Source organism: Gallus gallus, chromosome 2, assembly GCF_016699485.2.
Source record: "Gallus gallus isolate bGalGal1 chromosome 2, bGalGal1.mat.broiler.GRCg7b, whole genome shotgun sequence".
Taxonomy (NCBI): Eukaryota; Metazoa; Chordata; class Aves; order Galliformes; family Phasianidae; genus Gallus; species Gallus gallus.
This window is the reverse complement of record NC_052533.1, coordinates 124,741,756-124,762,160: the sequence shown is the minus strand read 5'-3', so window position 1 is coordinate 124,762,160 and position 20,405 is coordinate 124,741,756. Positions and strand designations below refer to the sequence as shown.

Here is a 20,405-nt window from a genome sequence, read left to right as displayed (position 1 = left end):
GCAGGACTGACTGTGCAAGTAGCCAGAGCATCTGTTTCAAAACAGTGCCATGAAATGAAACTGCAGGGAAGAAAACGCATCTAGGAAAGAGATGCATTATCAAGAAACCAGAGGCAGTCAAGAGGAAAAAAAAAAAAGCAGAGAAGCTGGTATTAAAATTGATACAAAGTCAGGTGCCACCAAAACAGGTGACAGATTATGCATTAACTACCAAGGTTAGGCTGTCCTGGACTGTGCTTGGAGATCGTCAGAAGTGAAAAACACCTACTACAAATGTTCTGAAGGGGCCAGTATTGACGGGTCTCTTGATGTGATCCCTTTCTTCTGAAACTGTTTCCAATCAGAGCTGCAGTCAGCACTTGCATGGGGTATGGTTTTAACAAAATTTGTTCATGTTTGGTTTTGTACTATATTGACTGTATACTAGGCAAAAAAAAAAAATTTAGCCACTAGAAATTAAAGGAGGCCATTAATATGCCAAGGCCAACCTACATTAAATCAAATGCAGCAGTGGGAACTAATATGGGGACTTGCATTTTTCAGATCAAGCCTGGAATACCGTTCAGTGCTTGTGTATGGTTAGGGGGATCGAACTACTTGGGAAGAAGTCAAAAAAGGAGTAGAGCACCATGCTGCAATGCTGTACGTATGTGAGAGCACTTGTATAGGTTGGGATCACACTGTTGGATAGACCACTGCTTCCCTCTCACTGCTGAAAGATTTGGGGATGGTAGCTGTAACAAGCTCCAATATCTGTGTCAGACCACATTCAAATGCTTTTGTAATACAAATGAGGGAGAAGTCCACAGGGGATATTTGTGCTCTAGGTCAATAAAAACTTCAAAAGGAAGACAATAAAGACAGAAGATGCCACAGTGGTGTTGGAAAAAAATATCACAAAACGTATCAGTGTGAACTACTGTACTTTTCTTGGCTTTTTACATTAAGCAATTAGCATTACTCTAGAATTTACCACAGCACAAATTAATAATAGGCTTATTTTAAAGTTCATTGAGGCTGACTGATTAATACCCTGGAAAGAAACCTAGTACAAGACTATTTTTGCTCCTGTGATATTCACTGTGGTTTCTAAACTTGTGAGGAGGTTTGGAGAGATTTCCCATAGCCTTGACTGTTTCACACTAGAACAGGTTCAATCTGAAGGAAAGTGTGCCTTGTTCCAGCTGCCAACAGTCCCTTGGGTTTGTGGTTCTGTGTTGATGCGATGAGCACACACGTGTTGATGCGATGAACACACAGATGTGTTGCAAAGTTGGTGTGCATTCGGGGAGATTTATGGAAGGTACATAACTCCTGATTTTTCCGAGTTTTCTTTCCCTGTTGAGATTTTTCCTTCACTGGGAAGAAAAACTGGTAGCTTGAGAGTGTTAAATTTCAATACTAAATGCAGAATGGGGTTCCTCCTCTGTGATTCTCCATCTGAGGCTGCTAAGTAGAGATGGGCTGGAGGCCTGGCTGTACTGCTTGGGACTGTAAGCACTCCACTTGACGCTTCATAATCCTGTGCCAGTGGTCAGTGACTTGCTGGGTGTGTTCTGGGATGAGTTTTATTCATCCCATGGCCCATTTCCTCACCTACTCACCAGATGTTTTGGTTTGTGAAGTGCACTGGTGAAAAGCACTATGGTAGAGCTGAGCACTGTTATAATCATTAGAGAATCAGAGAAAATATTTCTTATGTTAAATGCTGTGATTAGGCACTTTATGATGTGATACCGTTACAAACACTTTGTGCTTATCAGAAAGCCCGTGAATCATTTCCCTTCATTTTCTTCCTCACCAAGAACCACAGTTGCCATAAAAACAGATCTATTCTTGTTCCTTTATAAAGAAGCTATGCTTGCCAATTCTACTGAGTGGTTGAAAAAAGCATGCAATTCAAAATAGTACATTTGATAGTGTGAGTACCCTTTGAAATGATCTGTGGTGGTTTTGTTACAGATACTGATGCTATGGTGTTGTATAATAACAACCAAATGGTGAAATCAGTTTACAGAGAAAGATACTCAGTCTGCAAGAACTACCCACCCAGGGTAGGAAGCTAATTCCTGCAGAAATAAACAAGGTAATGGAGCCTTTCTTCTCCCTTTTGTAATGTTAAGTTCCATACCAATGCATCACAGAGAGAGGAAATGAACTCCCTGCTCCTTTTACTGGGAAGACCCATTTCAGACGCGTTCCCTTATATTTTTATCTGTATATTTACAAAATATTATTTCCTGCTTTATTTTTTATTTTTTATTATAGGTCATATTTCAACATGCACAAAAGTGATGCTGTGCTGTTATCAGGACCAGACTTCTGAAGGGCAGCAGGTACCACTGCACATTATGTGGTAGGGTAACCTGGCTACTTCCATGCTAGCTTTGCTTAGATGATGAGGCCCCAGACTGTAAGCAGGGTTTTTACTGGATGAGATGAGGGTACACTTTGGTTTCTGGTGCTTTTTTCTTATCAGGAATGGTAGAGTGATATCTGATAAAGCCAACAGTGTCAGCAGAGAATACTAGAGGTAGTAGACTTGTGCCTGTATAGAGAAGTAAATCCTGTTTTGGCATCTGATGAAATATCTCTAGGCTTAGAAACATCATGAAGTGCCATAACAGGGATGTAGTCAGGAGAGAAAGCCCCCAGAAGTATACTTCTCTTCTTTATCCCATTTCTTTACAGTGTCTGCTCTATGCAGTTTATAAAAGGATCTGCTGATCAACACTGGTGGCAATGGCATTGAGCTCCTTCCCAGCTGGCTGTGGATAGCAGAACAAAACATCAGCGTTGAGAGGATTTGCACTTAGGTGTATTTTGGAATTACATCTCTGTTAGAAGTGGGGAGGACCAGCACAGCCACTCCAGCATATTCTTGGTTGGTAGAGGAGGGTTTTTGGTAGATTAGTTTGTGCTGAGATCCGTGTGACCTTGACACCAGAAATCCAATAATGGCTCTAACCAAAGCACTGACATATAAACTGGGACAGATTTCATTTTTCTGATAAGAATGTAACAATTATTGCATGATTACCAAGAGAAGTGAGGGAAGAAGGGCTCATACATACTTTTCCCCTCAAATCCTGCATTCTCTGTTATTCTGGTAATATTCTGGAAATATAAAAACTTGGTGCTGAGGAGAAACACTTGCAAATATTGACAAAGCAAGCTGCAGCTCCTAATTCACAAGGCCAAAAGCCTTCACTACAGGAAGAATTTTAAGCTATGGAGTTTCTTTTTTTAAGGAAGACCGATATGCCACACTGAACTTTTTCCCCAGCATTATTGCTAGCCTCTGGAAGTTATATCTGTGAAACAGCACAGTTCTCATCTCTTTCTATATTGTTTTCTGACATCACGTCAGAAATTAATTATTTAATAAAATGTAACATTGTTTAGATTTTCAGCCATAATCAAAATCAAATGGCACATGAAAAATTTGTGCTATGAAAAACTTAGCACAAGGAGCAGAGACATACACTTTTGCATGGAGAGGGGTAATATACATGTTACCATGTCAATTTATCCAATGTGAAGTGAAGAGGAAAATATTTTTAAATCATTTGTCTTTCTAAAGGAAGGTGATGCTCAGATATTGCTCTTAGCATGCTTGATAAGTACATTCTGACGTGATTTAAGTCTTTAGATAGACTCAAAATGAATACAGAGAGACTTGTGGCTTTGATATCAACAGGAATGAACACATCAGAGAGTGCCTGATATGTAGGATTTTAAAGAAATGACAAATATGCTTCATTGAAATCTTACAGTTGAAAGCCCAGGTAACTTGGCTGTGGGATAACTGTCACAACGTTAAGAACTTATGACGGTGAGAGAGGAAAGGAAGGAAGGAAGGATGGAAGGAAGGAATGATGAAAGGAAGAAAGGAATAAAGAGAAAGAAAGAAAGAAAGAAAGAAAGAAAGAAAGAAAGAAAGAAAGAAAGAAAGAAAGAAAGAAAGAAAGAAAGAAAGAAAGAAAGAAAGAAAGAAAGAAAGAAAGAAAAGGAAAGAAAGAAGGAAAGAAAGGAAGGAAGGAAGAAAGGAAGGAAGGAAGGAAGGAAGAGAGAGAGAGAGAAAGAAAGAAAGAAAGAAAGAAAGAAAGAAAGAAAGAAAGAAAGAAAGAAAGAAAGAAAGAAAGAAAGAAAGAAAGAAAGAAAGAAAAAGAAAGAAAGAAGAAAGAGAGAGAGAGAGAAAGAAAGAAAGAGAAAGAAAGAAAGAAAGAAAGAAAGAAAGAAAGAAAGAAAGAAAGAAAGAAAGAAAGAAAGAAAGAAAGAGAAAGAAAGAAAGAAAGAAAGAAAGAAAGAAAGAAAGAAAGAAAGAAAGAAAGAAAGAAAGAAAGAAAGAAAGAAAGAAAGAAAGAAAGAAAGAAAGAAAAAGAAAGAAAGAAAGAAAGAAACCTTGAGCAGTAAGTGAGCCAGACCCAACACGTCTGCAAAGTAAAGGCACTGGGGTGATTTTTTCTCCACACAAATGCAGAAAGGCATGCAGGAGTGCACACTCACAGGCTCTTCTTTGTTTTCGTCTGGCCTTTACCTTTATTGCAGAATATATACTGCAGTAACCAGTGAGAAGAAATTGACAGGTAAGCAGCTGAAATATAAAGAACTCAGTACTGGCAAGCCCAGTTCTATTTTCGTTGTTCTGACTTCACCAGGGATGTGCCTGAAATTTCCACTTTCTTACAGTGGCAGAGGGTCAGGCTCCAAAAAAAAAAGAAATTTTTTACAGTGTAGCATAGGAGATATTAAGCAACATGGAAGGGGTTCCCGAGGTCTCCATTGAGACTGATGGAAAAATAAACCTTACTTGGCTTTTTTTGTGTGTGTTTGTTTGTTTAGTTGGTTGGTTGGTTTAAATCTTATTCATTTATTTATTAGTTAGTTTGTTTGTTACAACAGCAACAAGAGAACCAAAACATCTAGGGTCACAATAAAAAATCCCTGAGTCGTGGTCAAAAGCTCAGTTGGATGTAGATATGTCATACACCAAATCAACCTGTGACATTAAGGCAAAGAACATTTTCTGGTGAAATTTTTTCCCCTAATACTGTTACTACAAGCAAATCTTTCAAGTAGGTTTTGTGCACCACACAGAGTAAGTAAGACAACTTTGTTGAAATCTGTTAAGTTCAAGAAAAAGTGGTTTAACCCAACTGAATATGTTTCATTTGTGCCAAGTATTGCCTAAAGTTGTACTTCCCACAAGTTAAAAGAAATATTTGTAGGTAAATGTAACTGATATTTTGGTTTGCTTCTTTGGCATCAATTGTGAAAATATCACAGAAGTGGACATAATGCATCTTTCTTTCTTTAGTCTATTCTTGTCAGCAAGAAGATACTATTAAGAACCAAATGATGAGCCAATATCCTTGCAAGATGTAGGTAAATACTTGTACAGGATACACTTCACCTATGAGAATGCTAAAATAATGGCACCTTTCAAAAAATATGTTTTTGAAAAAAACTGGTAGCCAGTTTAGCATCCCAGATAATTCTGACTGATTCCATAGGAGTTTGTATAAGTCTTAGAGGGAAAACATAATTGTAATTGTAATTCATTGAGAAACGCTGCAAATTTAGGATTAACACAAATTCAGAGCGTGATTGAAGCTGCGGGACAGAAATAGGAAAATACAAGCAAGCTATGGCAGTCAGGGTATGTGATTGGCAGAGAAAAATGGAGACAGGAAAAAAAAATAAGGCTATATTTGAAGTAATGCCACATAAAATGTATCAGAACTAGCACAGCTCATCAGCATGATAAAATTTGAAGCAAATTCATACTTAACCTCTCATTAAAAAGGCCAGTGTCTTTCATAAACTGCTTAGAACAGACACTGAAAAGAAATAGGATAAAGAACAAGAAAAGAAATAGGATAAAGAACAAGAGTGTGATTTTGAGGGTTTAAAGACTCTATTGACTACCTCCTCGGTTCTGGCATTTTATGATGTTTCCAAGTCTACAGCTGTTTCAGCAGATGCCAGCAGCTATGGTCTTGGTATGGTGCTATTCCAATTACATGGACATGATTGGAAACCTGTAGCATATTGTTCCAGATAGCTTTTAGATGACAAAACCAAGAACAATCCAATAGACAGGGAATGTTAGGAAACACTTTGGGCACACAAAAGAATGGTATAGCATATTCTTGGTCTTGGTAATGTTTAATGACAGTCTCACTATATCCAGGTTACTAATAAGGTATTATTTAGACTGCAGACATCATTCATGCATCTGAAATAGTGATATATCACCCTAGTGGAAAACAGACTCACATTAAGTTCCTCAGGAAACTTAAGGAAATCACTCTGTCTGTAGCAGTGGTCACTGAGGCTAAAGTGCAAACTAGTGTCTTTTTGACACATTGGTATCACTGCAGAAATCAGACAGGTAAAATTAATCATATATGGCTTACACACAATTGCTCTATGTACTTGTAGCAATCTAATTCCACTAGTTCACTCATTTCTCAGTGACTGACTCTCCTGGGCATCCATTGCTTCAGAAGGCGTAGAGATCTGTGAAATCTGAGATTAATTATCTATAATTAACAACTCTATTCAAATTTCCTATATCTCATTTCTAAGAATTGTAATTCACACACTAGAAATGAAGTTATGACAAAAAATACATTAAACACACTGATATTTAACCAAATGCAGCATAGTAATGCAGAATATTGTATATTAGTTCTAAGCAAGTAGCCCCAAAATCATGGAGTAGAATAGTAAGTCTCATGATATTCTGAAACAAAGAATTCAGAGAACTCTCATACACGTGGAATTACTTAGGAGACTTTGGAAAAGAATAGCTACAGCAGGGTATGTGGGCGAAAAAATAAACTAGTTGTTTCTTTGGGGTTTTTCCTTCCTTCCTTCCTTCCTTCCTTCCTTCCTTCCTTCCTTCCTTCCTTCCTTCCTTCCTTCCTTCCTTCCTTCCTTCCTTCCTTCCTTCCTTCCTTCCTTCCTTCCTTCCTTCCTTCCTTCCTTCCTTCCTTCCTTCCTTCCTTCCTTCCTTCCATCCTTTCTCCGTCTTTTCCTTTTCCTTCCTTCGTTTCCTTCTTTTTCTTCTTTTCCATCCTATTTTTTTAAGGTGTAGGGCTACCTTGCTTCATACTCATTTCACAAATCAATAGAACATAGAAAGGCAAGTATGTATGTATATATATATATTTGAGCTTGATACTCCAGGAGATATACAATGACTGTGAGGCCTAATGGATGGCTTATGTGATGTGGAACAGCCTCCAACACATCACTCCCAGCCTTCATTGCTCAGAAAACTGGACAGATGCCTATAGCTTGCCATGAGAGCAGCAAGGAGAGCAAGTTATCTTGGTTCAGCCCTGGGGAAACCCCAACCTCAGCCCCAGCAGCAAGCTAACTCTGCTGCTTAGGACTCATCAGATCCAGAAACCATATCCAGATTTAGATGAAAATCTGTCTAAAAAATGTCAGATAAAGAGATGCAAAATCTAGGAATCCTCAAATTTTCTTCTTTGAGAGTGAGCCCAAAGTAAGCCCAATTTAAGCCTGTGGGAACTTAAATTAGAAAGTCTCGTTCTGATACAGATAAATGGGAAAGTATTGGGCTCCTATCAGCTTTTTTTTTCATTGGCTCCTACTAAATTTTGAAATACTAAGTGAGTGAAAATGATCCAAATAAGGAGATAAACTTGTTCAAGAATGCTGAACTTAATAAACAGAAATCTCCAACTTTGAAACTGGAAATCTGAGGGACTCAGCTTCACAGAACTCTCAGGAATCTGAGAGACTGACTTCATCTAGGAGTCACTGAAGTCTATGATTCACCAAAATCAGCAGTTTGCTGATGTGTGGCAAGTATCACTAGAAGACCGTTTATGGATAAAGCAAAGTAAAGGGAGATCACAGGGAGATGTGTATTGTGTTCTTAAAATTATAAGAAAAAATAAGCAGGCAAGAGTAGGAAGCTTTGGGGCAAAACCTACTCAGTTAAGAAGAGAAGGAGGAAAAGCAGCATCAGATATATTGCTTGTTAAGTCAAAGTTTGGAAGAATATTTACTGGTGGAAGAATGATCATACTTCTGTAAGCAACCACAAAGGTATTTGTCTCCTCACGGTGAGTTATTCAATATTAAAAAATTATCATATTTAGATGAAAAAATAAAAAAATAAATTACACATTTTTGTCATGTACACTAAAGATTGTTTCTTTGAGATTTTTTTAAAAGGCCTTCTAAATTTGACTTAGATAGTTTCTGGGATATAGGATGTAACTACAAAATGTATTATTATGTTTACCTTTTGTCCATGGTTAAAAAGCAAATAATTGCATACGCAAGAAAGACATTTCAGCTATAAATATGTTATTTGAAAAGGAAAGTATTTTTAGCAGTAAGTTCTGTGAGAGTTCTAGTTCTGATCCTTTCCTAAAAAATAAGTGGCCAAACACATCAGTCATTTCAGGGAGACAGAATCAGGTTGTTTCTGGAGACGGGCAATAAATTATTATGGCACTTCGTGTGAGATTTTGACACATACAGCAGCACCTTACTTCAAGGAAAGTTCCAATGAACTGACGGAGAAGGCACCAGAACTGGTTGCTACCCTGTTCAACTAAAGGTGGCTGAATTTAGCTCTTCCTTTCTTTAACCATGGGCTTCTGTAGGCTGTTTCATTCACAGCCATATTTTTGTTACTTTCCTTTTAAAAGGTAACTTGTTTTATGGTCATACGTAGTGTTAAAAGTCTTATGCTGTTCCTTTTTGTCCAATAAACAGTATATTTCAAACTGCGCACTGCCTTATCTGCAACTTTAGATGTTATGCTTTACTTACATCCAACATCCTCTCAATTTCAATCATTGAAAGTTTTTTTTTAAAAAGAAAGATCTTCTGTCTCCTGTCAGGCATCATTTTTTTCAGTACTGCTACTTTTCCTATTTGTCTGAGAGCAGAAGTAATAAGTGACTGATGTATCAAAGAGTCTTACCCATAATGATGTGCATACGAGACAACATTTTAAGTTGATATTGATCTGCAAATAACTATTCCTGAGCAAACTAGATTTCATTGGTTTCTTTCTAAAAATAAACCAGGCTTTAAATAGAGTCCAACAAGCAAAGCAGTACCAGACTCAATTATCTAGCTGAGTTTTCTTTTTCACAGCAGCCTGAAACTTTGAAGCACGATTTTTGTTTTGTCATGATACTCGTTACTTTATTTTAATAAAGTTCCTACTTTATGTTAATAAATGTTTTGCAGCCTAAGTGGTACACTGTGCTCTGGTTAAATCTTGATTTTTAAATTATTATCTTCTGAGTTATAAAATAATCACGTAAGGATGATACAAAGGCAAGGCAAAGTCTAAGCCTGAGTGTAGGGATACAAATAGTCAAGATATGTACCTGTGTACGTAACTGTAAACATAATGTAAAGCAAACTAGAATGCCAAAGTCTCTAAGCTACTCCTAGGGTGTTTATTTGTTTCTGTGAAGCAGTTTTCCACATTAAAGAGACATATGGATTTTGAAACAATCACTATAATAAAAACTGCTTTCCAGGATAGTCTGATTTTTTTTAGTTTTCCAGATGTAGGTTTTAAAACATGTATTTGTTTAATTTGGTTTGATGCAAATATCAACAACAGTTGTGGGGGAGCGGTTTCAGTTACATCATGCAGAGGCCACGATATTAATAGAGTTCCCCGCTCGACCACTTTGGTTTTATTTACAGACAGAGACATAGAGATCTCCTGTCCCAAAAGAGGATTTCACCTCATGTCATGAGACCTGCGTGAGCCAGGTCCCATCCCCAGTACTGCCAGCGTATGGTCAGCTGCAGCCAGCAGGGAAACACAGCTACATTCCCAACTGAGCTCATGTGTAAGTGGAATAACGCACTGCCAACATGTCAGTGGAAAAGATAAGAGAGCCATGTTGTTCCCCTTTCTCACACCAAATGCCACTGGACTATTTACAGGACGTAACAGCGAGGGGCTGCATACGCATAAAGGGGAAAACCTGAACAAGTTCACACATCTTGCGTCCACTACTTTAGACCACATTGGCCATTGGAGCTCCCAGCTCTGCCCCACGGACACAAACAGCCCTGCCTGCAGCCCTGCTTTGGGGGACTTCTCTGGTGTTTAGGTAAACAGCTTTGTGGCTGCTTGTTTTACTCCTGGCTGCTAACAGGAGGTGACTGTTTATTGCAGGTGGCGGCCCAGCAGGTGGGAAGTCAGGGGGCGTGCATGGGGCAGCGGCACTGGCAAGGCCGGCAGCCCTGTGCCAGGAGGGCATTTCATGCAGCTCTTATTGCTTCCTGGAACCCCAGCAGCAAGAGGTTTCCTGCTCTTTGACACGGGTGGAAACCAAATTTATTCTTTCTAGTTTGGTGTTTTTTGAGTTTGTTGGAGAAGAAGGTCTGAGCCTGGGTAGTTCCTTTTGGTTCCAGTCAAGAGAAAAACAGAAGAAAGCAAATCTCAGCACTAAAAATAAATATATATTTTTTTTAATTTAAAAATACATTTAATATTAAATATTAATGTAATAAATATTTAACTTATACTTATTTGTATAAATAAATCATATACAGCAGATTAGGGCAAGACAAGCTTTTTGCTTCTGAGAAAAAGAAAGTTTTCAAAACACTTTTCCTCTCTATTTTTGGTGGATGTTGCTATATTTAACTGATTTTCCTTCTGAAAAGATTTGTGTTCTCAACAAGAAGCCATATTTCACTGTAAATGAGTGACAGCTGTGACAAAGCTGGCATTCCAGCAAATGACCATCAATAGGTACTTTTTGTCTATGTGAACTTTCCCCAAACAACCCAGACCTCCTTTTTCTGTCACAGTGCATATATACATGTGCAAAACGCATCAGAATGCTGCGACAGTAAAGGGGTTTTTGGAGTCCTGACAATGCCAAAGGAAGGCAAAGAGGAATGCAAGAAGTGCCCTTAGCACAGAATTTAATTAAGGCATTCCCCAAATAAATATACATGAAGCAGGGCTAAAACTTATCACATCAGACAAGGAGATGTCAAAATGCACATCAGTGAAGCCAGTAACATCCTGAAGGTAGATAGCCTCTTTCTTTCCATTTGGAAGGAACTTAACACATTTTCATCCCAACCAAAGCAGAGTATAAACAATAGCGAGAAGCGAGACGACAAGCAGGTGATGTGCCAGCTCTTGCAGCATGTACATCACCTAGTGGACATGCTCTGCATACTGAAGGGTGGAGATCTGTCCTGCCGCAGCATACTTTCTTCTCCCTTTATCAGCACTTGTCCTGATGCACAGGGTCCAGGTGGGATTTAGCCTGCATTCAGCCAAGCTGTGATTGATTTTGCAGACAGAGTATGTGTACCATCAGCACGCACTGTGCAGCAGCCACCTTTGGAGTGGGCCACCTGCAGCGGGTGTGCAACCAGGAGGGGATGGAAACCAAGCGTGGCCCAGGCTAACATATAAAAAACACTTGTAAATTACAGGGGAAATTGGGAAAACATGGATAAGTTCATAAGTTAAAGCTATCAAATATCCAGCTTAACTGTTTAGTTTTATATGAACGTTTACTGTGCCTCAGTCAAAATAAGTGCTGGCGAAGTGAGCACTGTGGCAGTCACGGTGCCAAGGCCCAGCCCGGCCCCAGCCCAAACCAACAGGGAGATCCTTGCATGCTTTGTGCAGGATACAGAGAGGTTTTCAGTAATGGAAGTTGTCTCAATGGAAAGACATTGCTGCAAAACAGGCGCAGACTTTGAGCCTGTAGACTTTGAGCAGAGAACTGTTGGAGCAGATTCCGGATGGGGACATGTGACAGTGTTTGACACCTGGAGCTGCGAGGCAATGACAATTAGGAGGGACATACTTGCATCTATTTTTAAATGGCACTGAGGTGAGTTGATATAGAAATTCTGTTCCAAGAATGTCAGTACAGATGACTGCCCGTAATATAATTATTTGCAGCAAAAAGCAAGCCACGTTTCAGCTCAGAACATTTGATCTGTCTATGTACAATCAAAATACAGTCAGTTTTGGACAGCATTGCAGGATATTTCTGACTCCCATGTGCAATTCCGCTTCCACCAGCCTTCCTCTCACACCATATCACACAGCGATACACGGTGTAAATCCTTCACATGTCAAATCAGACATGGCAGCTACAGTCTGCAGGAAAAATCTGTGGGGTGTAAAGTTACCAAGTATTTGTGAGGTCTGCTGTGAGCCTGCGTTTTTTTTTCTTCCTGAAACATGAATTCATCTTTCAAAGAACATGTTTATTTTTCCTTTTGCACTAAAACATACCTACTTTCTCCAGGAAATAAATAGAGAGAAGAAAAAGGTGTGGGTAAGAGAAGTGTGCTGAAGCCAGGCTTCACTCATCAGCTAGGGAATATAATGGCAATATTCGGTGGTTATGATATTTTATGACTTAGGAATCATGTCAATGTATTCCCCTGTGCGATGGGGGAGCACAGTCACTGTGTGAGGGTCTGCATCTACTGCTCTGTGAGGCAGGGCAGGCATTCTGAAAGGCGACTTCCATACTATTCTCTTTACAGAAAAAGGAAATGGGAGATGTTAACTTGATTCAGTTTGTAAGTGGATGGTTAATGGCTAATAGCTTCCCATAGTTTCTAAATGATGCTCCTTCCCTCTTTTATAAGCTAATACCTGATCTTTAAAACAAAAGGTACAAGCCAGAGGTAACTGCTCTGGTGAGTTTTTGTTGTTGTTTTAAGCTGAGATTTCAGATTCAGGCTTTTGGTCCTCAACACTTCAGCACAACATACTCTGTGCCTCCTTCAACAATTCCTACTCGCTTTTCAGCTCTCCATACAACAACGTGGATGAAACTGTCGCGCCACACAGATTTTCAGGCTCAACCAAAGTCTCTGGGTCTGCAGCAGACAAAGGAAGTATTGGAAATTTGCTATTTTTAGATTATTTTTAAAACGCCTTGTAAAAATTGGCCAATAATTTTGGCCTCGAAATGGACCTCTGTAAAGCAGATAGCTTTTAAATTAGAAATCAATGCCCGGCTTGTGGCTTCCCACCAGTTGTGTAAATTGAAATCACTGTAGAACAAAACATGTCCTGATGTAATTGCTCCGTTGAGCTGAATTCACTTCAAGGTAAACTTGACCTCTTATGCTATGCCAACCTGCTCATTAAAGCACCGTGTACCTAAATATCTGTAGGAGAGATAGATTTAACCAGATCCTAAAGCGTATTTTAAACGTATTTTCAAAACCAACCGAATTTTCAAAGGCTGGCACAGGGGCGGACAAATAATGCTCATAGATGTCCTTTCCAGGAATGCATATGCGCCTGTTGTGAGCACATGGAAAGCTCCTTTGCATTCAGTACATCTATTTCAGTGCCTAAAAATGAGGCACTTGCGAGTTTGCAAGAGCAGGCCCATAGCGCGCGTGTGTGTGTGTGCATACAGTGATAAACAATGCCGGCTGATGAGAAGTTCTGCTACACACCAGCGCTTTTAGTTAACATTTGCCATTAAAAAAGAGGGGGAAAAAAAAAAAAAAAGCTCTAAGCTAAATGCCCATCCAGCTCTGAGAGCTCCAACCATTAGCCTGAAACCCAACAAAAACACACAGGTTTTCTTCCCCTGACTCTATGAAGCCGATGTGGGTTTTTTTTTTCATGGAGGTGCCTTCTTTGTGTAGCGTCAACGTGACAGCAGAAGTACCGCTTCACTGTAGGTTGCATCACCGACAATGACATTCTCTGAGAAACGTGGAAGGGAATGACTGATGAATCGGAAAATGTATGGATGCCTCCTGAAACGATTAGGGAGCGAAGCGCGGAGCAAATGGTGGCACACTCCTATTAATTGTAGCTGATAGTAATTAATTTCCACTGCAGTCGCGATCGTGTTTCTGCTTTTGGAAGAATCCAGAATCCCCTTCCAGGAAAGTGTGAAATTGCATCTGGGTTCTGCAAGCCATGAAAGATGTACATTTCATTAAAAAAAAAAAAAAAGAAAAAAAGAAAAAAAAAAGAAAAAGAAAGAAAGAAAGAAAAAGAAAGAAAAAAAAAGGAGAGGGAGGCCTTCCTAAATACTGTACTTTATACAGAACGAAATACAAAGGGAAAAAGAAAATGATAATTGTTTTCTCTAAGGCTATTATCTAATGCGAAAGCAAACAGTCTGACTGGAAATCAGCTAACAGAAGGGGATTAGAGAGTAGATCTGAGAGTGGCTTGATTTCTAGCACTGCTGTCTCTTCACACAGTGATGAGACACAGGCAGAGCAGCCAGGAGCTCTCCAGATGGCCAGGGAAAGTGTTTGTCTTGGGTTACTGCAGGGCAGTCTGGACTCTTAAAGCCGGGGAGGCATCATTAGGGAGCAAGTTAGATGTCCACCCGGTAAAAGCGAGCGAGGGAAAGAAAGAGCAGGCGGGCTGCCCGAGAGGGACCGCGCTCGCCTATTGTTAACATCTACTTGACCCCCACTAACCCCCTCACGACACAGATGTCTCCTACCTCTATCACCTCCCACTGCTTTAAGCCCTCCCCCCCTGCACCTGGGTAGCGGGGCCGGGCCGGCTGCCGGCAGTATGCTGCCTGCCTCGCGAGGTGTCTGTTAGCGGGGAGCCGGGCGGAGCGGGGCGCGGAGCGGAGCGGAGAGCGGCGGAACGGAGCGCGGAGCGACGCGGCACAGCGCAGCGCAGCGCGGCTCGGCCCGGCGATGCGTCGGCTGCACGGGGACAGGCACAGCCCCCGCCACTGACAGCGGCCGCTCCCTGCGCTCCGCATCACGTCTGGCTGCGGCGAGGAGAAGGAGCTGGGCGTTCGCTATCTCGGCTTGGAGACTTTATTTTTGCTTCTCGTCCTTTCCCTTGGAACCGGGAGGCTCTCTCGAGCTGATCCTCCTTTAAAAAAAAAAAAAAAAAAAAAAAAGAGAGAGAGAGAGAGAGGAGGAGGGGGAAAGGAGCAGCTGGAGTTTCTCCTCAGCTCGTTTTGACTTTTGTGGACGTGGATCATCTGGACTGGGAAGGGAAGCCGTGCCGCGCTGCTCTCCCCGCTCCCACCCCCGCGCCCCTCCAGCAGCCTGGGCTGCCGGCGCTCCCCCGAGCAGGACGGGAACTTTTATTTGCAGCTCGCAGCCCGTGGCGAATGGTGGGAATCTCCGGTCCTCTGCAGTGTGAGTACGGGCGCGGGGCCGCGGCGCGGGGGTGCGGGCCCCTCTTCTCTCTTTCCCCCTTCTCCTTCCCGCCGGGGCTCCGCGGCTGGAACTAACCCGGGGCTGCGGCCGTGCCCGGGTGCATGCAGCTCCTCCACCGCTGTCCCCGCTCACCATCTCGGCTCCGGATCTCTCAAAAGCCCAGGACCCGAAGCACCCAGTTTGTGTAGAAAGCAGCCCTCCGAAGCTCCTAGCGTAGGGTTTCTGTCTCCATTTAGGACTCGTTTTGTTGCTTTTTGGGTTTTATCTTCCTTTTTTTTCCTGCCCTCTTGCCAGATCCCAGACCTAGCCAATGTGAAGTGGAGTGCCTGAAATATTTCTGGTGGGATTTTGTTGTTCTTCCGTTACAATCATCGGATTATGTAGCACTGGCAACACCACTTCAGGCTATTTTGCGAGAAATATTTCAGGCTGTGCACATCGTCTTCCGTTCCACCGGGGTTTCGTATCTCGCTCTCTGAAACGAGAGGGCAGCGTTAGGGAGTGCGCTTCCCAAACTGCAGTAGGATGTGATCGTGTCACCTCGCCGAGCTGAGCCGGAGGGATCGGTTCCATACATTAGCGAAGCACCACGATGCGGGAGGCTGAGGGATGAAAGCCACACTCCCGCCCGTGCAAAACGAGCGTTGCACTTTGGGCCACTTCGAGTCCTTTTGTTAGTGCCAAAGTTGGGAGATGGGGCGAAAATCGGACACGGGGGAGGAAAGCACACTCGGGCCGCGCTGGGGCACCCCCGGCACGTGAATTCTGTTAAATTCTGTGCCCAGAAACAATCAGTGTTGTCCCTGCCCTCTGCTCCCCTAAACGTTAGAAAGAAACTGAAAGTAACTCGTGGGCGCAGCTCTGGGATCGCACGCAGCGGAGCTGCGGGGCCGCTCCCCGGGGTGCGGGAGGGCGAAGGCACGCGGCCCCACCGTCCCTATAGCCGCCCGGTCTCCCGCTCAGCCGTCGGTCCCAGAGCGGCTGCGGGCTTCTAAGTCGGGAGGAGCCGGATCTTGGAGGTTGCTGGATGCGGGCTGCACCCCCCGCTCGTTCATCGCTGCGGTGCGGGCTGCGATCCGCTGAGCTCCAGGTAGCGATCCTGCCTTAAGGAGCTGCCCAAGTTTGGCGCTACCCGGCGCAGCGGGGCTGGAGATCGCTTGAACAGGCGGTGCGAAGCCGCGCGGCTCCGCAGGCAAACCAGAACGCCTGTGACGGGTGTAGGGTGTTAGAGATGGGGAGAAGAGAGGGGAATGCCCCCTAAAAGCAGCCCGCGTGAACGACTGTATGTGTGCAGCGAGTGCCAAACGCCTGGCTGTGGGCATACCCCCGTGTAACTGAAGGATGCCTTCTGAGTCTCGGTATGTAACAGCCGAAGGGCTGCTCCAGCGAATATACGTATGCTTAATGTAACTCTGACCCCTTTAACTTTTAACATCGCTTCCCCTAATTAATCTGTTCAGGCCCCAGACTTAAATGGCTGTCCGCAGCTGCTGCAAATTGATTTATCCCCTGATGGTGGTCCGACTTGCTGACCAAAGCAGGATTTTTTTTTTTTTCTCCCTACCCATTTTTGGTCTGCTAATCTGTTTTGACTTATTTTCTCCTTCAAGCAGTACTCGCTTGCTTTTTGAAGGACTCAGAAAATATTTTCTTTTGACATGTAGCTAGAAACATAATTATTGTATTTGTAAACACAATATGTTAGGGCTAAGGGTGATTATAATTTATTTAATTATACCCTCATAGCCTCACATTTCCTCTGTTTCTGCATCCTGACGGATGCAATGGGAAGTTTAAATGAGTAACTTTGTTAAGTGCAGTTTGAGGCAAGATGTGAGAGATGCTTTCTGATGCGAGTTCTGTTGAGCAGGTCTTCTGCTCTGCTTTTCTCCGAGCTGTTTGGGTGAAGCTGGGTGGTGAGAGGACCGAAACTGATTTCTGATGGCTGTTAAAGCTGATGCTTGACCTTTCCATGGGAAGTCTGAGAACCTCATGCCGTTTATTCTGGGCTGATTTCCTTAGGAAATCCAATACGAGCAGGGAACTTCCTTCAGCCTGGCTGAATGCTAGGAAAGTTTCCGTCTTGTTTATACGGTCTGGTTTTAGCACGAGGCATGTTTCTGGGGCTCCCCATCAGTAGAAATAATACTAGGAAAAAGATCTAAGCAAGGCATGTTCCTGACTGTTCAGTACATGGAAACACAAAGTTGGCAAAGGCTTCATTAGTTGTGAGACGAGCTGCAGACTCCCTGTCAAAGCTTTCAGTGAAGAAGTAGCGCTGCGTTTGGTAACTGACAACTTTCTGAAGGTCAGCTTTACCAGATCTGAACCTGGGGGTAGAATTGCTACCTTCAGTTCCTGCATCATTTTTCCTTTCCATCACGGAAAACTCAAATCACGCAACAGTGTGAAGGAAAGCCCAGTCCCCACCAAGATCCAGCACCCCAGAGCTTGCTGAAGCTGAGCTGAAGCCAGGCTGGGTGTGAGGGAGGTGGTGGGACACAGCGAGCTGTCGTGGGGACGGTGGGAGCGGGTGGGAGCGGGCCGGAGGAGACAAGAACCATTCTGTTTGTAATGGAATGCAGACAGCAGCGTTAGGTCACTGCTTCCTGGCAACTGCTGCACGAGTTGTTTTCCTTCAAAGGCTTTGAGCTTTTAAATAGTTTCCAAAATCTTTTCAAGTAAAACATTGCCTTCTACCATTTCTGACCACCTTAACGTTAACTCGTTTCTTGCCTAAATAATGGACCAGTAAAACATCACACGGCGTCTCATCTGTATACACTTAACACTGTGTATGCCTGCATGCACGTGGAGTTCTGTGCCAGAAGTATTGTTTATAGAATAAAGGGGAGAAAAACAGCTCCACCTGGAGTGCTGGCCAGTGGCTAGTCAGCTCAGGACGTTCTTCCCTGTCAAATCCTGTTTCTCACTTCTCTGAAATGAACTTCAGCCGACAGGCGTTGAATGCGAAGCTCGCTCCATTGAGGTACCGTGCAGCCTGCGAGCCCCTCATCGCAGGCACTTGGGGTGAAATAGGCATCTGCGGTATTTGCATTGGGGGTGATGGGAGAAAGGGCTCGCAATTGTCATTTCCATCTTTGAAATCCACTTGCCACAGTCCATTACTGTTAAATCTTTAGCTAATTGAATAAGGATGTTAGTATGTTGCTGTTGCAGGAGCTTCAGATTTGTTAGGCTGGGGGGGAGACCTTGGTCTTTGTTCTGTAGCAACTTAAGTTGTCATGCAGAGATCAAGAAGCCTCATCAACTAAAATGAAACGTGAACTTGGTGTTGTGAAGAGGTTATTTCTCATGGTCTGGCTGAAAAACCGCAGAAAGAAATTATTTTAAATCAGAATAAATTAAGAACCTTGGATCCGTTTAGTTAGTAGCAGCCTGCTCTTTTTCATACAGCCTTTAATAGCAACCTAGAATATTTATAAGAGTTTAAACCGACACTGAATTTAGCATAAGGACCGAGAGTAAATTCTTAAAATATTGGCTTCCAGATTTCATTTTCTTCACCTTCTTTCACATTAAATATCCAAAAAAAAAAAAAAAAAAAAAAAGTTAGTTTAAAAACTGGAGTTTTAATGTAAAAGGTCTTGTTTCTCTACAATAAATGTTACTTTCCAAAGAACCGCTTTAAAATTGTGGTTATTTTCTTCTTGTTTACTATAAACCTGATTAGCTTAATATACGGTAGCATAAATACATCAGGAAGTAGTATACGGTGTGGTTTTGTGGATAAAGAAAAACGATCAGCAGATGTAAGAATGAAGCCAAGATATCCTGCCCTTCAAAAGGCTTTTTATTTCCCTTCAAAATAATTTCATCTGAAAGACATTGACTTCCATCTTCATTTTTTTTTTCCTGCCATTGATATGAAAGTTTCCAAATATCGTTTAGAGAACAGTGGACGTTTTATTAAAGTAAACATTAGTTCAGTATAATGGAGGTAATTGTAAGTGATAAGAGCAGAGCAGGTTATCTGTGTGTTGTTTAAACAGAAGGAGCTATTTTGCACCATTTCCAGTAGCCATCTGTAGAGGAGAAGGGTTTGCACCTGTCTGTCCACACTAATTATAGATTAGGTCCAAAGAAATGAAATTCGAGTAGGCTTTCTCTTAATGAAATCCATAGTGATTTTATTGTAAATGTGTTTTGTGTACAGACGGTGATGGTTGGGCTGTGAGTAAAATAAATTGCTGTATGGCTGTCGTGTACCTGCGGTTGTAAAGCGGGATACTGCTGCATTAACAAAGGTGCTGAATAAAAACACGCTGCTCCATTTATGTCCCAGGCTTCAGTTGTAGATTTAGTACGGTTTAGCCGAAAAGGTTCACTTCAGGCACAGTCTTTCAGGGGTGTGTTTCAGGGTCGACTTCTCAGTTACCATCATTTTCATGTCAGTGTACTGGCACATAGGTGGTCCTTTGGCTGAAATATATGGGGTAGATGTGGTTTCACGTTAAATATGTACACGTGCACGTAGGGTGCGTCAGAAATACTCTGCTCCGGTTTAATATTGTATTGCTAAAATAAAGTGGGAAGAGTGAGAAATGCCTTCTGCAGTAAAAGGTCACATGAATTTCTACCACATCTGTTTATAGTAATTATGAACATAATTAACATAAGAATTACAAGTGAAGTAATGACAAGCTGAGCTATGAGATATTGTGCCATAATGGTCATATGTTGGAATTCTCACATTATAACACACTAGAATTCACATATTCAATGCAAGAAAGAAAATGTTAGATTTTTATCTATTTTAATGCTTCAAAACTTATCTGCCTGGGGCAGATGGACTTTACGCTTTATAGGAAGGTAACCCATGATTAAGAGAGAGTCAGTTGAAATTAAGATTTCTAGCCTGCAGCTTGGACTTTGAGACAGCTGTGCTTATGGAACGCCACTTCTGTTACACATTTGTAGTCTGATTGTATTTATTTTATTGCCACACATTGCTTTATTTTTAAATGTGAGTGTTTTTGCAGCAAACTGTTTACATTAGAAAGGATCCTGGATTAGCTTTTCTTTAGAGAATTGTGACTGGAGTTGTAAAACTGCCGGGTGGGATGGCCAACACAGATATAAGATGTGCATTGTGGCTCTGGCAGATGAGAATCTGATGGATCCTAAATTAGCTCATTGCACATTATGTATGTATATCTCAAGGAAAAATAAAATCCCTAACATATTAAGAACAA

General features: G+C 41.8%; 1 protein-coding gene across 6 annotated transcripts in view; it reads left to right on the top strand.

Annotated features, from left to right (window-relative positions):
• Positions 1-14,970: 14,970 nt before the first annotated feature.
• The window catches only part of RUNX1T1 (RUNX1 translocation partner 1), a 109,683-nt gene continuing 104,248 nt past the window's right edge, over positions 14,971-20,405 (top strand). For 2 of the 6 annotated variants that reach the window (NM_001398215.1, NM_204744.4), the window contains exon 1: positions 14,971-15,168. In NM_001398215.1, the coding sequence (NP_001385144.1) occupies positions 15,141-15,168 (28 nt within the window). In that variant the 5' untranslated portion in view covers positions 14,971-15,140. Of the gene's footprint in view, positions 16,548-18,060; positions 18,179-20,405 lie in introns of those variants that run through there. The other 4 variants (XM_046918234.1, XM_015282777.4, NM_001398217.1 and 1 more) reach the window with 4 other exon arrangements.